Raw genomic sequence first — 16,637 nt, forward strand, 5'->3', positions numbered from 1 at the left:
TGAAATATTAAATTATATGTACATTTTCATCAGACTTTTCTTTCTCTTGAGAAATAATTAAATTGTTTTCATAAACAAATTTAGTGATGTTATGACAATAGTTACACTTATATGATACTAAATATTCATCTCTTGACTTTATATTAAAATTATTACTTATGCTTATAGAATCTTTTATACATTCGTTTTTGTCAACTTTTTTTTTTTGTAAATTCAATGGATCAACAGAAACTTTGCATGTTATACTGGGAACAAGAACTGAATTACATTTTTTGCAAAATAATTTTTTGAATTTTTTATCATATTTTATCAAAAACTTATTGGAAAATCTTCTCATAGTTTTAATGTATTCCCTGGATATGTTAGGATTAAATTTATTCATTAGAAATGAAGCTTGTAATAAATAATTTATTCTAATCATTTGCTTCGTCGGTTTTGACATTTCATTGTTATCATTATTTTTCTTTTTTCTTTTTTTTCTTTTCTTTCGATTTTGTTGATTTGTATATAATTCATCTACGTGCAGTTCTTCATTTGTCTCTTTTTTTTTTAATAAATTCTCTTCAAGTAAATTTTTTTTTTCACACAATAAGTTATTTGATGTGTTATTTTCTTTTGCTCTTTCATATTTTTTTTCTTTGTTATTTATATCAAATTTAGAGTCACTGCATAATTTATTATTGAGATCTTCATTAAAAAAATATATACCATTTGACTTTCTTTTTATTTCATCACACTTAATTTTATTTTTTAATAAATCAACTTCACTGATTCTTTTTAGTTCCTCACCTTTTGAATTATCCATATTTTTACTGAATTTGTTTTCATGTTACAAAAGATTCAGTTTTTAAAACTTATTAATTCATAAGTATTAATTATTTATCATTATTCCTTATTTATAATGTGAATTCTAAGAAAATGAAATAATTTTGAGTATAATTACGTTTATACGTATATTTTATTCATGAGTTAATTTTATTATATTTTTATTTTTAGTTATATTTATACGTAAAATGAAGAATATATATCTTACAGATTTTTTAATATATATTTATTTTATACAAAAAAAAGTAATTTGTTTACGTTAAAATTGTTAAATGTTTATTGCATAATTGTGATTGTTTTATTTCAACATAAACTGTTATGGATGCTAATCATTTAAATTTTTATTTGAGGAATAAAAATTTTAAATTTCTTTGATTTAATATTTTTTTTTAAATATTTTTATATCTAGTTAAATTGAAGTATGCAAATTGTTGTTTTATTTTAGGATCTTTATATTTTAAGATAAATGTTTTATAATTTTTTAATGAGAAAAAAGATAATGAAAAATTAGAGGCTACATCTTACCGGAGTATTACAAGTTTTTTTTTTATTGTGTTCTACTATTTTTAATATAAATATTAGAAAAAAAAAAAAAAAATCAATAGGAATTATAATTAAAATTAAAAAAACATTTTTTTTTTGCTATATTTTTGTTAACTTTTCAAAAATGAACTACTCTTAAATAAAAACATAAAATAACGTATATGAAAGAAATAAAGAGACGAATTTATTTATAAGGTTTTAAAAAAATTTTTTTTTGTGAAAAAAATGCATATTTTTGTAACATAAGTAATATTTAAAAATTATAAAATTAACAAAGAAATTAAAAATACAAGTACAATATCGTTTTAACATTTTTCCAAAATTTCATGTTATATCTCGCTTAAATAGTAACATAATATAAACATAATGAAAAAGTCTCACTTTTTATCTACGTTTAACTCAAATATACGATTAAATCATAAATTTGAATATGGTTATAGGTTTTTTTAAATAATATTTTATCTATATTTAACAGTTAGACATATAAAAATCAAATACTCTTATTTGTCTAATTTTTTATATGCTTTTTCCTTAGTTTATTTTTCCTTTTATATAAATTTTTGTATTATTTTAATTACATTTTTTTTTTCTATCTTTTGATAGATATATGTGTATGTACACATATAACTTTTATAAAGTCCATAGTAGCATATTATAATTACTAATATTATATTATTAGAAATAGAAGATGCAATATAATTTTAGATAGTTATAACTGTTTAAAATTAAGCGAAATATATATTTAAGGTATTGTGTATTTTAGTTTAATTGTTGTATTTTTGTTATTATTTTATTTTGTCTATGAAAATGAATTATTTAACATTTTTTAATTCCTTTGCATTAATTATAGCTTTATGTAATCATACAGCAAAATGTTTAAGAAAAAAAGAAATCTTAAATGGTAATTTAAAAATTTTAATTGGGAATTTAAATGAAACTATAACATTAAACTGTGATAGTTATAAAAGCATTCATATTTTAGATGCTAGTTATGGAAATCCATCTGTTGATAAATTTTTGATCAAAAAAGGTTATATTATATATATATTATTTAATTTAGTAAAAAAAAAATAAAATAAAATAACGCATTTGTATTGTAACATTCCTTTTTAGATTCATTAGATGCACCCCATACGCTGCCGGTTGTTCAAATGATCTGTGAAGGAAGAACAAATTGCGATGTATAATAAAAATTATAGTATATATATAATAATGACAATCTTAATAATTAATTAATTTTTTATTAATAATAAAAACAAAATTTTAAGTATATTTAACTATTCTTATTTTTTTAAGATAAATATAAATAACGAAACATTCAAAATATTATCTTTGATAAAAGATTTTCATAAACTTATTGTCAAATATTCTTGTGTATCTATTAAATTAAAAACCTTTCCTTTATGTATAACAATAGCATATTTATTAATATTTTCAAATTAAATATAATAAAATAAAACTATATATTATAAAAAATAAAAATGAAACAGTATTTTATTTTGATATATTCGTTATTTTCAATAATACTTTAATAGACAAAATAAAATCCAAAAGAGGAAATAATTATACATGGAACGTTGAGTTTGAAGCAAGTTTGTTATAAAAAAAAGTAAAGAAATAAAATAAAGTTTAATTAACTAATACAAAAAGTTTTATTCTTTTTATAAATTTTATAGGTGAAATATCAAATAAAGGATTATATCTTCATGTTAATGATGTGTAAATTTCTATTATGCTATTGATTAAAAGCATTATATATATATATATATATATATATTAATAATTAAAAAAAATTTTCTTTTTGTTAAATAATAGAACTTTTTTTTAACATTATTTTATAGAAACGCGACTTGTGAAGCCCCTTTGCTTAAAAAAAAATATGTAGATGTAAATGAAGCAGAACAGGAGTACAAAAATATTTTTTTAATTATGTCATATATTTTTTTTTTTTTATTTTATTATTTTTTTTTATATATTTGTTTCAATTAGATGTAATAACTTAAATAATTGTGTATTTGTAATTTTTAATAATGATGGATATACATTATGCGAATCATCTTTTTATAAAAATACTATAATTCAAAAAAACTCCAAGGTGAATTAAAAATTAATAAAATAAATATAAATCAAATATAATACAATTAATTATATAAAAAAACAAAATAATTATTTAATATTTAGTTATTCAAAAAGAGTAATTATATTTCCTTTTTTTTCTTCTTCTTTTTTAGATTTATATTAAGATGTCTTACAGTAAAGAAGAAAAAAATTAAAAATTTTTTTATTTGTAAAAAGACGAACAAAAATATAATTACCTTTTATTTTACAACAGTTAATGGAAACATACCTAGGAATTTTGAAGTGTCTCCTAATATACAAGGTACAAACAGAAAATTATTAATAGTAAAAAATATTTTAGATGAATTATTGAAATATTATAATAAATATAATTTTATTTTTATTTAATATTTTAAGGAGTTTGTGAAACTAATGAAATTATATATGAAATGGATACGGCTTTGAATTTAGATGATATTTATAGTAATAAATTATAAACTAGATAAAAAATAATAATAAAATATTGTAATTTTTTAATCATATTTTTTAGAAAAATGTAAAGAAATTGAATGTGATTATTTTACGGTAATACAATATATATAATTTAAAAGAAAATAAAAAATTGTACATAATTTTTTTTACTTTTATTTTTAGATGTCTACTGCTAATGGGTTAGAAACATTTCTTGTTCCTTATAAAAATAAAAATGAAATATTAAAACAATATTTAACATTTATTAATTTTTATTTTTGTCTAAAGTGTAAAAGGAGCGTCCAAAAACTTCCGCAATTATGCTTGGTTTTGTAAAGGATTTCCTAAATATGTAACTTTTTTTTGAAATAAAAAAAAATATATTAATTAAAAGAAAAATGTATAATTCTATATATTTTAAAATATTTCATAAAAAAAATGATGATAAAATTAATTAGGTTTCTCATGAAGGATTTATTTTTGGAAAAAATAATAAAAAGTAATATTATCAAAAAACGAAAAAAAAAATATCTTAGTAGTTACAATAAAATTTATTTTAAAAAAAAAATCTTTATTTTTTATAATAATAATAAAATAAAGTGTAAAAATAAAAATTAATATATATATTATTGTATTTAACTTTTTTTTTTTTTTGCTACAATCTTTTTAGTTTAAGAGATCCTATGCAAAGAATATGTAAAAAAATAAAATGATAATTTTAATTCTTTATAATTATATAATTTTTATCTATAAAAGCAACGTTGTTATAATATTCATTTAATCTTTTTTTTTTTTCAATAATTTTATTTAAGTTATTTTATATTTTATTACTATTATTTTATTTCAATTCATATTTTTTATTTTTTTTTATCTTTTTTGGATTTTTCTTTATTACCTCAAAAAGTATTCAAAGGATATGAGGGACCTTTACGATGAAAATAAAAAAGAAATTTTTTTTTTCTAGTGAAATGTTTATATTTCATTTTTTTTTTTTTTAAAAAAAAATTATTTTAATAATTTTTTATTTTCTCTTATTTTTTGTTATTTTTTCAAATAAAATTATTCAGTGATATCATTAATTATCGTAAAGAGCAGAATATACATGCCATTTTATTTTTACTTCTTTTAATTTTATTTGTTTTGTTTTGTTTTTTATATTCCTGATATTTATAAATATTTAAAATGAACATAAAAAATAGAGTTTGAGATGGAAAAATTAAGTGAGATAAATAATAATGACAAAATAAAAAAGATTTTAAAAAATATAAAAGATAGTGAGAATACGAAAAATAAATTTTGTAACATTCTATTGTTAACGAAAAATATAAAAGATTTAAAACAAGATGATAAAATTAATGTTTTAAAAGCAATAGATGTTGAATTTATTTGTTTATTGTTACGTTCAAAAAATGAATTTAAATTATTTACTCTTCGTTTAATCAATAGCTTAGTAGCCAACTCTACTTTCCTCTATTTAAAAAAATGTTTGCCTTTTATAAATTCTATTATTTACCATTATTTATCTTATATTAAAAATGTAGCTAAGGAAATTAATAAAATTGAAAAAAAAGAAAATAACATAAAAAGAGATGAGAAGAATGAAATAGAAGTTAAAAATTGTAAAAGTGAGAGTGAAAAAGAAGAAAATAATGCATATCATGAGAATGATATGAAAGATATTAATGTAATTTATAATGAATGCTTAACTTTTTTTCTAAAGATTCAAGAATTTTTAAAAACAGAAGATATAATAAATACAACCTATTATAATGATGAAAATAATGATATTGACGTTGATGTTGAAATGTATTTTTTTAGCAAAAGTTTAAAAAAAAAATATCGTAGTGAAAATATTATGGATAGTAATAATGAAAAAAGAGATATCAATGATGTGATTGAAACAATAGATAGTGACAATTTAAATTCTGATTCTGCATTTTCTGAGGAAGATGAAGAAAATTTTGATTCAAAAGAACATGATTTTTATTATCACGATGAGAATATTTGTTTAATTGAATTAATTTTGGGCGTTTTAAAAGAAAACATATTTATTAAAGAATTAAAAAATGGAAAAGATAAAATAAAAAAAAATACAGAAAAAGGTGAAGATAAACAATATAAAAAAAAGGATGATGATGATAAAATAAAAAAATACAATAATGACAAAGTAGATATAAAATTTCAGACAATTGATGAATCTTTTTTTTCTCAAATGCTATTAAATGAGAACAATATAAATATTTCTTTACTTTTTTTAAACAATTTGATTTTAAAACTTCATGACAATAAATTTTTAAAGGAATATTTTTACTTATTAAATAAAATAATTGAAAATTATGATAAACAAAATATAGTTACATCAATGAATTGTTTAACTCATTTAAATATATATATAAAAAACAAAAGTTTTCATTATATTTTAGATGAAAATATCATTTACAAATTTTATGCAAACATTATATATCTATTTTCTCAAATAAAATCTGAGAAAGAAAAAAAAGTCTTATATACATTATATTCAACCATATATTCCTGTCTAAATTTTATGTTTGTCAATAAAGATTCTATTGATATTTTAAAAACACCTTTATCCTATATGAACGTAGAATTATACTTATTTCTTGAAGATGTTATAAAGCATTTAGATCAAAATGATAATAAAAATCATACTTTTAATAACAAACATTTCAAAAAAATGTTTCATTTAATATGTAACAATATGGAAAATATCATAAATTATGTAAGTTATAATTATTCGTTGACTGATGAATATGAAATAAAAGAAAAAATAGAAAGAAACAGTGAAAATGTAAAAAATAATTATAAAGTTATTAATAATAACACAATTAATAATAATAATATTAATAACAATTCCAGTAATAATGACATTAATAATAATGTGAATCATAACAAAAAAAAAGATATTTACGAAAATATTATTAAAAATAAGAAAAAGGAACAAGTATGTAGTGATATGCTATCAAATAAAAGTGTTGAGAACACATTAATAAGTAATAATAACTTAGAAATAAAAGATGTCTATGTAATTATATCTAAAATAAAAAAATCTATTGAAATTTTATTAGAATTTTTAAAAGATATAAAAAGCAAATTTAAAGATTTTAATGAAAATTCCAACAATTTTAAAAAATTTAAAAATGAGTTTAATGAGGAAATAAATTTATTGATACGATTATTTTGCAATTACTTAATTCATGAAAATGTTCATTATATTGACGATTTTATAAAACTATTAGAATTTTTTACTATTTTTCTAGAAGAAGAAAACTTTTTTTTTCTTTTAGTAGTAAAAAATGTTCACGTTGATCGTTATTTTAATAACAAAATTTTTATCTCAAAACTTTTTCTATATATTTTTGATATCAGTATGAAAAATATTACTCATGTAAAAATTTTATTTAATTTATTTAATAAATGTGCTTTTAATATAATAGAATTTCTTGAAGTAAATGTAGAAAAAGATATTTCTGATAACTCATTAATTATTGAAAATTCCATTAATGATTATGATTTAATTGAAAATTTAAATATATCAGTAGATAAATTAAGTAACTTAAATTTTGTTTATATAATATGTGAAGATGAATATCTTAAGAATACTGATAATAGTTTCAAAGGAAATGTAAAAAATATTATTTTTTTTAGCACTCATTTTTTCTTTTATTATTATTTTAATGTTTTGCATAAAAAAAATGAAAACTTACCTCAACATAATTTCGATGTTATTAAAGATAATTATTATAATTTATGTAACAAGCAAATTCAGAAAGATGAAAAAAGTTTTTTTCTTTCATTAAAAATTTTATTATCCATTACTTCATTGCTTTTTATGAGATTTGATGCTTATATAGTAACTCATATTTTAAAAAAAAAGGATATTCTTTTTATACAGGTATTCATTTGTTTTATTATCTGTTTTCTCATTTTTATACTTTCATTATATATACACAGAATTAATATTTCTTGTATGTATTTATTAATATTCTTTAGTTATATTTTAGAGATTCACAACTATATTATATATTCTTATACATTAAATTTTTTTATTTCATCATAGGATTGTTTAATTTTATCTCTTTTAAATTTGAAATATATAAATGAAGATAAAATGAAGAATAATGAAGAAAGTCAAATAAAAAAAAAAAAGAAGAAATTTTTTTTTCAAATATTAAAATTGATTTATTTTATTATGTATTATCATCCTTATTTTGTATCTTTATTTATTTATCGTCTAAAACAATTGAAAGAAGTAATTAAAGAATAGAAATATGTATATAAATTTCAAATTTTATTTATTTTTTTTTTTTTCAAAATGATTTATATTTCTTTTCATAATTATAAATTTTCCTCCTTTTTCAGGTAAATGATATAACATATTTTGAAACAAGCAGAAATAAAATGAAGGAAAAATATATTTCTATTTGTTTGTTTTTAAATAATTTTATTAAGAATTATGTATAATATTTTATAAAAGCTTAAATATTTTTTTATATAGAATATTTAAAAAGTTTTTATAGTTTTGCATTTAAATTTTCATATATTTTCTTTTATATTATTCATAATTATATTTTTAAATCATTATTTTTCATTTTTTTTTTTTTTCTTTTTTTTTTTTTTTAAATAAAAAGTAAAATCAGTGGATATTTTATCTCATTGAATTTTATATCATATATATTTTTTTTTATGTCAGTATTTGTATTAATATATTTTTTTAATTATTTATTTTACTTTAATTATTATTATTTATACTTAGTATTTATTATTAAGTAATAATTTATAAAAAGTCTAAGCTTTTTTTTTTTTTCTTTATTTTTAAAGAAAATAACCTTTATACTATTTTGAAAAATGTTATTGTAATTATATTTTAATGCAAATGCTTGAAGACAAATATAAAATAAAACATGTACATATACATAAATATAATTATAAAGTTTTTAAGAACAAGTCTTTTTAACTTCTAAGTGGTTGTAATATACATTTATTTTATTGTAATTGTAGAATTATAAAAAGTATTTTGAATATAAATATTTATGACAAAAATATAAATAAATGGATCAGTAGATAAAAATAATTATTTAGTATTTGTAAATTAATATATTTTTTTTTTTTTTTCTGAGACAAGAATTAATTAAAATAATTGAATTATAAATAATTTTATTATTTATAGGAGAAATATTCTATTTTTATGATGGATTCAAATTCTATATATGACAAGGAATATTTATATAATAAGTTATATGAACTAAAAAATTTGAAATCAATAAAAACTAATGATTTGATAACTAATTATGTAATTTATTTTGTTTTATATGTTAAAAAAATTATTGAAAAAAATGAAGAAAATAAACTATTGATGGAAATAAGCAAGGAAAAAAGAAGAAAAGAGTTAATAAAAGAAAATATAGAAAAGATAAAAACGAAATTAAAAGAAAGTAAAAATGGATCAGTTTTAAAAGAAATGCATTGTGATGAAAATTGTGAAGAAAACAAAATATTTGAAAAAGATAAAAATAACATAGGATATGAAAAAGATTCTAATGATTATAGGAACAATGATAATAAATGTGATTTTATAAAAATATGTAATGATTTAAACTTTGCCTTTCATATATGTATATTGCTAATAGTTAATAATTTAGAAAATAATAAAAATAATAGAGATGAATTATTTCATAAAAAAAGGTATGATAATAATTTTTGTTGTAGAGAGACTAGTTATGAAGACTTAGATGAACATGATAATACAATATATATCGAAAAACAACAAAAGGAAAAAGAAACTGAAAACTTAAAAGGAAATAATAAGAATAATTTTTTTTTTGAACTAAATCTGTTATATATTTCATTATGCTTTTATAATATGTATTTATTAAATGATAATAATTATTATTTGAATGTTAGCTTATTATTATTTTTAAATATTTTTCATTATTTTAAAAACAAAGAAATTATTCATTATATTTATATTAAAAATGTTTTTATAAAATATGAAATATCTGTACCCAAATTTTTATTTGATATCTGTAAGACAATAGGAATAATTTATAAAAAACAAAAAGATATATATACTTCTGTTTTTTTTTTAACATATAGCCTTTTCTTTTTAAAGTATATTAAGAAAGATGATAAGGAAGCAGATGAAGATAAAACAGAAATTGAAAAAATAAATGTGTTGCAAAGTCTTAATGAAGTATTTTTAGAATTTAATTTTTTTTCTATTTCTACATATTTTGTTTTAAAAACTATTGATTTACATCTAATATTTTTAAAAAATAATATAGAAAAAATAGAAAGAGAAGCAAAGGAAACAGAATTAGAAAAAAAAAAAAAAAGAGAGATAAATGATGATACAAATATTAGAGAAGAGAAAAAAACATGTGAAATAATAAAGGGTTCTCCTTTGATGAATGAAAAGGATATTTTTCATTGTTCTAGTAAATGTAATGAAAATGGTTTTAATTATTATTTTGATGATGGATGGAACAATAATATAATAATAGATAAAAATTTATCTTTTGATGAAAAATTAAAAAAGATAATGGATACATTTATTTCATTGTACAATAATATAAATGAATGTAGTTATATATTTTTAGATATACATTTATTATCAATATATGAACACTTAAATTTTGTTTCCTTTTATATGACTAAAGATGTTTACAAACTATTTGATATTCTAAAAAGAGAAAAAGAAAAAAAAATATTATTGGAATATAAATATATGAATTATAGAAATTTATTAGAAGTTTATATAATATATTTAAAATATAATTATTTAAATTATTCTCAAAATGGTTATAATTTAGCTACTTATAAAGATGTGCATTACATATATGAAAACAATGAAAAGATAGAAACTTTTTCTCATTCTTTATTAAACAAAAATAATTTATATTTGGATGAGCAGAAAAAAGAAAATATAAATAATGTTAGTAATGAAGCTATTAGTTATGAAAATTTTTCTAGTACTTTTGCTAATAATAATAATATTAAAAAAAAAAAAATAGATTATTCTGAGAGTAAAGAAATTGCAAATGATAATATAATAAATAGAGATAAAAAAAATATTAAAGAATATTTTAAAGATAAAAAAATTTTTATTTATGATAATAATAATAAAATAGAAAAAAGTATAAACTATTTAGATAATGAAATAAACATTGAAGCAGCAAATATATGTTTTGAAACAATTGAAAATTTATTTCAACGAACAAAGAGAAATAATTTTGATAATATTTCCATATTTGATAATAATATTATATATAGATTCATTTATCAACACATTTTAAAAGAAAGTAAGTTAAATTTTGATAATAAAGAACAACAAAATATTTTTTCTGTCGATAATACTTATGAACAAATGTCTTTTTTTAAGTTCTTCCAGGGTGAATTAAAAGAGATTGATAAAATAGTTGAACAAATTTTTATTCTAATGATATATCAAAATATGTCGATAAAAATTGATATAGATGCAAGTTGTTTTGAAGAATTTATTCAAAATTTTCAATTTAATAGTATAAAATTGGTAAATATGAAAATAAAATCTTGTAACTTTTATGATTCAAAATATAATAATTTAGCTATTAATAAAATAAAAAAAATATATAAACGTTTCTCTAAATATAGGAATAATAAGGAATATATTTCTTTTTTATCATCAAAAAATAAAGAGGAAGAAAATATGATGAATTTCATAAAACATATCCACTATTTTTGCTATAATTATAATGAAATTCTATTTCTATTTAAGAATATAAAAAAATATAAGAAGAAAAGTTTTGAATATTTTTCTTTATTTGATCAAACAACCTTACATTTAGATATTTTATTAAATTCGAGTGAGTCATATTTTTATTTCAATTTTTTTACGAAATCATTTGATTTATATATAAAGAATTATTTAGAAATAATAAACTCCTTAACATATCCTTTAAATTATATAGAAAATAAACAGTATTTATCATATAAAAGAGAGTTAATTTTAAAGTGTGCTCTTTTATTAAAAGATGTTTACATATGTAAGAAGTTTAACACATTTAATGAAAATATTTATTTAAATACAATTAACCAAAAAAAAAACTTAAATTTTGATGATAATCTTGGTGGCAATTTAAGTTTAGAACAAAAAAAAACTATAATGCAAATAATAAAATATTATTTTTCATTTTTAAATACTTACGAAAAAGAAAAAAAAACTAATGAGATAATTTTTGAAAATGAAGAAGAAAAAAAATCTTATTTTGATATTTATTTTTATGTTTGCAAAACTTTATCATCAGTTGATGATAAAATTTTTATATCTCAATCGATACAACAATATAAATATTTATTAAATTATTCCTTAAAAAACAAAATGTATGAAGATAAAAAATATAACGAATATATGCAGAATCTTTGTAAAAAATCCATTTATTTATTAAATTTAAAATTAAATGAAATTAGCTAATTTTAAAATAATAATATGTGTATTTTATTTTCATTGGTGTCCGTATATATTTATATATTTTAACTTGAATATATATATTTATTATTATACTTAAAAATAAGGTATTAATTTTTTTTTCTTATGTGTAAGTATAGGTATATATATATATATATATATATATTTTTTAAAGTAAAAGAAATAGGTATATGGATATATTTTATTCATTTTATTTATTTATTTTTTTATTTTATTTTTTTATTTTATTTTTTTATTTATATTTATGTATAATTAATTTATTTAATTTTTTTTAATTTTTTTTCTTTTTTTTTTTTATCATTTAAGAATGCAAAATATTACTTTTTGTTAATTTTTTTTTAAATTTTTCTAAAAATGAATCGCTTTGATGAATTCATATATTTATGTAAAAAATTTGATAAAAATGTGAATTTCGTAAAAAGAGAAAAAAAGGAGAAAGATCCTTTTCTCATTAAAAGCAGCGAAATATATACAAAATTATTTAGTAATTGTGAATATATAGATAATAACACTTTAAAAAAATATGGATTATTTTTAAAAAATAAATACATTAAAGAAAATAAAACAAAAATAAAAAATAAAGATCATTTATTATATACTATAAATAGAGCATCAGAAGAAATAAATTTTTTAAAACCTCAGATAGAAATACATAAACATATTTTAAATTGTCTAAATAATTTATTAAGTATATTTATTGATATAATTAATAAATATGAACAGAATTTAAGTGATTATTATTTTAAGTTAAATAAATTTACTAATTTTTATTTTTATGATATTCAAAATATAGAATTCAATTTTGATTATCTTAATAAATTAAATAATAATATATATTCGGATTCTTATGATAATCAATCAAAACAATTTAACGTTGATTCTTCTTTTAATTGTTCTTCAATTATATTAAAAAAAAAAAACAATAGCAGTAGCAACAATAAAAGATTAAATATAAAACATGAAGATAATAATGATAATGAAACTTATGTTAATAATGAAAGCACAGAGTTAAATGAAAAATTTGATAGAGATAATAGTAATAAATTAAGTTTAAGAAAAAGAGAAAATAATCAAATCAATTTTACAAAAAAAGACAAAAATGACATGTACAATAAATATAATTATATTGAAGAAGAAGAAGAAAAAAAAAAAGATTGGATGAATAATAGCAGCATTTTTTATGATGATTATTTATTAAATGATAATCAAAAATTAGAATTTAAAAAATACGTTGATTTATTTGAAAAGGAAGAAACCACTTATATAATAGAAACAAAAAAGAAAATAGCAAAAATAAGTAATTTAATGAATGTATTTGTTAATAAAATATATGAGCAAAATGAAAATTTAAAAATGATTGAAAATATAATAGAAGAAAGCATAGAAAATGTATCCCATGGAAATGTTTATTTAAGCAAAATTCAAAAAAAGAAAAATTTAAATTCCCTTATATTTTTTGTTTTAATATGTACTTCTATTTTTTTGTTTTTATTCGATTTTTTTAGATAAATATATAAATGTATACTTATGTTGAAATATTTTAAATGAATATATGGATATAATTATTAATACATAATACTAGTATATATATATTAATAAGAAATATATTAAGCACACATTAATTTTTGTTTTTTTTTTATTTAATTACTATTACTAAAATTATGAAATTTATAAATACTTCGTATTCTTTTTTAATATTGTCTAATTTTATATTTTTTTTGTATCTATTTTTCTCTTATTTTTTTTTAGTTTTAATTCAAAAAAAAAAAAAGGGAAATTTTTTCTTTTTTTTTAAATAAAGAATTAGTATTTTATTTTGAAATGAGTTTAAAAATTTATAGGATAATATTTTTGTTAAATGATTTTATAGAATATATATTTCAATATAAAAAAATTGAATATATAGAAAAAAAAAAGAGAAAAGATAATTTAATGAGATGCTTGCTTAATTTTATTTTCTATTACATTTTATATACTACTATTTTTATTTTTTTTCATTTATTTTAATTGATTTTAACCATGACAAAATTAAAATTAGTTATTTAAAAGGTAGTAATATACTTTTTTGATAAAATAATTATGCAAAAAAAAAAAAAAAAAAAAAAGTTTAGACTAATATACTTTTTATACAATATATATGTATAATTTTAAGCTTAATATGAACATATGATTTCTTTGTTTCCTCACAATTCTATGTAATAACGAGTATTTTTTTTTTTTTAAAAGTTTACATATTTTACAGTATTTAAAACGAATATTGAGTACTAATAATTTTTATATTATATTTATATAATCTATTTTTTTTGAATAAACTCATTTTTAATTTCATCTGGTGTAAAAAGATGAGTATTGTAAATTCTTTTCATTTTTTTAAGAATAGGTGCAAATTTATCATCTTTATTTTTTCTTTTTTGAATATTATCATTCAAAAAAAGATTATTCGTAGATTTTAATTTGTATTCTTTTAAAATATTATCAAGATTTGGTAAAGTGATTTCATCCCATAGTGTTTTGATATCATTTGTAATTGTGAATCGTTCTTTTTCGATATGTTCATAAGCAAGCGGAAAGAATATAAAACCTTTCAAATTGTAAAAACAATTATCACATTTATTTTTTGAATAGATATCACAAAAAGTTGGGAGGTTTTTACATTTTAACTTTCCTCTTAAGTGACTATTATTTGATCGTATACACCTAACTTTTTTTTCAAACAATAAGGTATTTACCCATTTATATATATCTTTGTTAGTGCTAATTAAATCATCATTAATTTCATAACCATATAAAAATCCATTTTTATTTATTTTATTTAATAATGAAGTTATATTTGTAATATCAATATAAGGATTAATGTAACATATTCTTTTTTCATTTAAATCAATTTTAATTTGTTTTGAAGATGCTAAATAACTTAATAAAAAATGATTATTTATATCAACACCTTTAAATCCAAAATTAATTAGCATATTTTCCAAATGAAAAAATGAAATTCCCTTATTTGCTACTACTGGATTATTGCTTATATGATTATTATTGCTTATATGATTATTATAATGAGATTTTAATATAGTTAATATTTTATGATATAAAAAAGAAAAAGGTATTATTTCATTTTTATAAAATATTTTTAAATTACTTTTCAAAATATACTTATTTCCATGAAGTAAATTACTGTTATTATTATTGTTATTACCATTTAAACTACTACTATTGTTATTATTATTAATATTATTAGTAGTATTATTATTATTGTTAGAACTTACTATATTTATTTTTATATTATTCTTTAAATTATTAGAATTAGAATTTTCTAATGAACTTTTATTATTATTTATAAAATTATTCTGTGTGGTATTATTATTTGTACAATTAAAGTTATATCTTGAATTTAAATCATTTTTTCCTTTATTTATATTAAGAGTATTCTTTTTATTGATATTATTCAATTTAAATTTCATTTTTATTTTTTTATTTTCTATGTTTTGCATTTTATACTTTTTCAATAAAAAAAAAAAAACAAAAACAAATTAAATATATTTATATAGAATTCGTAAATATGTATTATAAAATAAATCTTAATAAACACTCATTTTTAATTATAATATTATAATAATGTAAAAAATTTTTTTAATTATAAAATTAATAAATACTTATTAACAATTATAATTTAAATAAGTTCATTTATAACATCTTTTTTAAAAATACAAATTTTTCAATAAAAATTATAACACTATTCAAAAAATAGTTTTTGAATAACTTTCACTTATATATAAAAAAAAAATATATAAAATTAGATAAATATATACACATATATATTAATAATTATATATATATATTTGTAAATAAATGTTTTTTTAATTATAAGGGATCTTATGTAAGATATATTTATTTTAAAAAATTAAAATAACATAAAAAATTAAATCATTTGTTTTTATTGCTTGTTTTAATAAAAATCTGATATTTAAAGCAGTATATCTTGTTTTTTCTAAGTTTTTTTTAAATAATTAGTTCTATATATATCGATTATATTCATTAGGGTTTTATATAAGTAAAATAAAAAATTTACTTATTTTTTTTTAAGAATTTTTATTTTAAATATAAAAAATTAAATTAAATGCATAAATTAATAAAAATTGAGGTTGTAGAAGGAAAAAAAAAAAAAAATATTTAAAAATTATGATTCAATATGTTATATAATTTTTTTTTTTTTTTGGATGAAAGTGTAAAAATTAAAAAAACCTGCATTTAATTT

At 16.6% G+C, this 16,637-nt stretch overlaps 6 protein-coding genes across 6 annotated transcripts; 4 read left to right on the plus strand and 2 right to left on the minus strand.

Moving 5' to 3' along the window:
- Nucleotides 1-7: 7 nt before the first annotated feature.
- On the minus strand, nt 8-805 carry RPR2 (ribonuclease P protein subunit RPR2, putative; the record flags this gene model as incomplete). Its single annotated transcript, XM_028677769.1, has 1 exon — nt 8-805. One exon carries the CDS (start codon nt 803-805, stop codon nt 8-10), a length of 798 nt encoding a protein of 265 aa, XP_028534125.1.
- Nucleotides 806-2,175: 1,370 nt separating this feature from the next.
- On the plus strand, nt 2,176-4,833 carry PRELSG_1200900 (conserved Plasmodium protein, unknown function; the record flags this gene model as incomplete). The annotated part of the gene is made up of 16 exons (XM_028677770.1): nt 2,176-2,398; nt 2,482-2,549; nt 2,665-2,773; nt 2,904-2,960; nt 3,045-3,087; nt 3,210-3,275; nt 3,358-3,463; nt 3,600-3,621; nt 3,701-3,748; nt 3,844-3,909; nt 3,977-4,011; nt 4,081-4,097; nt 4,186-4,249; nt 4,356-4,396; nt 4,568-4,593; nt 4,802-4,833. 16 exons carry the CDS (start codon nt 2,176-2,178, stop codon nt 4,831-4,833), a joined length of 1,023 nt encoding a protein of 340 aa, XP_028534126.1.
- A 271-nt stretch (nt 4,834-5,104) lies between these two features.
- PRELSG_1201000 (conserved Plasmodium protein, unknown function) lies at nt 5,105-8,379 on the plus strand (the record flags this gene model as incomplete). The annotated part of the gene is made up of 3 exons (XM_028677771.1): nt 5,105-7,810; nt 7,976-8,167; nt 8,278-8,379. The coding sequence occupies 3 exons, from the start codon at nt 5,105-5,107 to the stop codon at nt 8,377-8,379; spliced, it is 3,000 nt and encodes a 999-aa protein (XP_028534127.1).
- A 727-nt stretch (nt 8,380-9,106) lies between these two features.
- On the plus strand, nt 9,107-12,367 carry PRELSG_1201100 (conserved Plasmodium protein, unknown function; the record flags this gene model as incomplete). Its single annotated transcript, XM_028677772.1, has 1 exon — nt 9,107-12,367. The coding sequence occupies one exon, from the start codon at nt 9,107-9,109 to the stop codon at nt 12,365-12,367; it is 3,261 nt and encodes a 1,086-aa protein (XP_028534128.1).
- A 369-nt stretch (nt 12,368-12,736) lies between these two features.
- SYN18 (syntaxin, Qa-SNARE family, putative) lies at nt 12,737-13,891 on the plus strand (the record flags this gene model as incomplete). The annotated part of the gene is made up of 1 exon (XM_028677773.1): nt 12,737-13,891. One exon carries the CDS (start codon nt 12,737-12,739, stop codon nt 13,889-13,891), a length of 1,155 nt encoding a protein of 384 aa, XP_028534129.1.
- Nucleotides 13,892-14,676: 785 nt separating this feature from the next.
- PRELSG_1201300 (conserved Plasmodium protein, unknown function) lies at nt 14,677-15,873 on the minus strand (the record flags this gene model as incomplete). The annotated part of the gene is made up of 1 exon (XM_028677774.1): nt 14,677-15,873. The coding sequence occupies one exon, from the start codon at nt 15,871-15,873 to the stop codon at nt 14,677-14,679; it is 1,197 nt and encodes a 398-aa protein (XP_028534130.1).
- Between the last annotated feature and the right edge of the window lie 764 nt (nt 15,874-16,637).

Source organism: Plasmodium relictum (genome assembly GCF_900005765.1).
Source record: "Plasmodium relictum strain SGS1 genome assembly, chromosome: 12".
In the NCBI taxonomy this organism is placed as follows: Eukaryota; Apicomplexa; class Aconoidasida; order Haemosporida; family Plasmodiidae; genus Plasmodium; species Plasmodium relictum.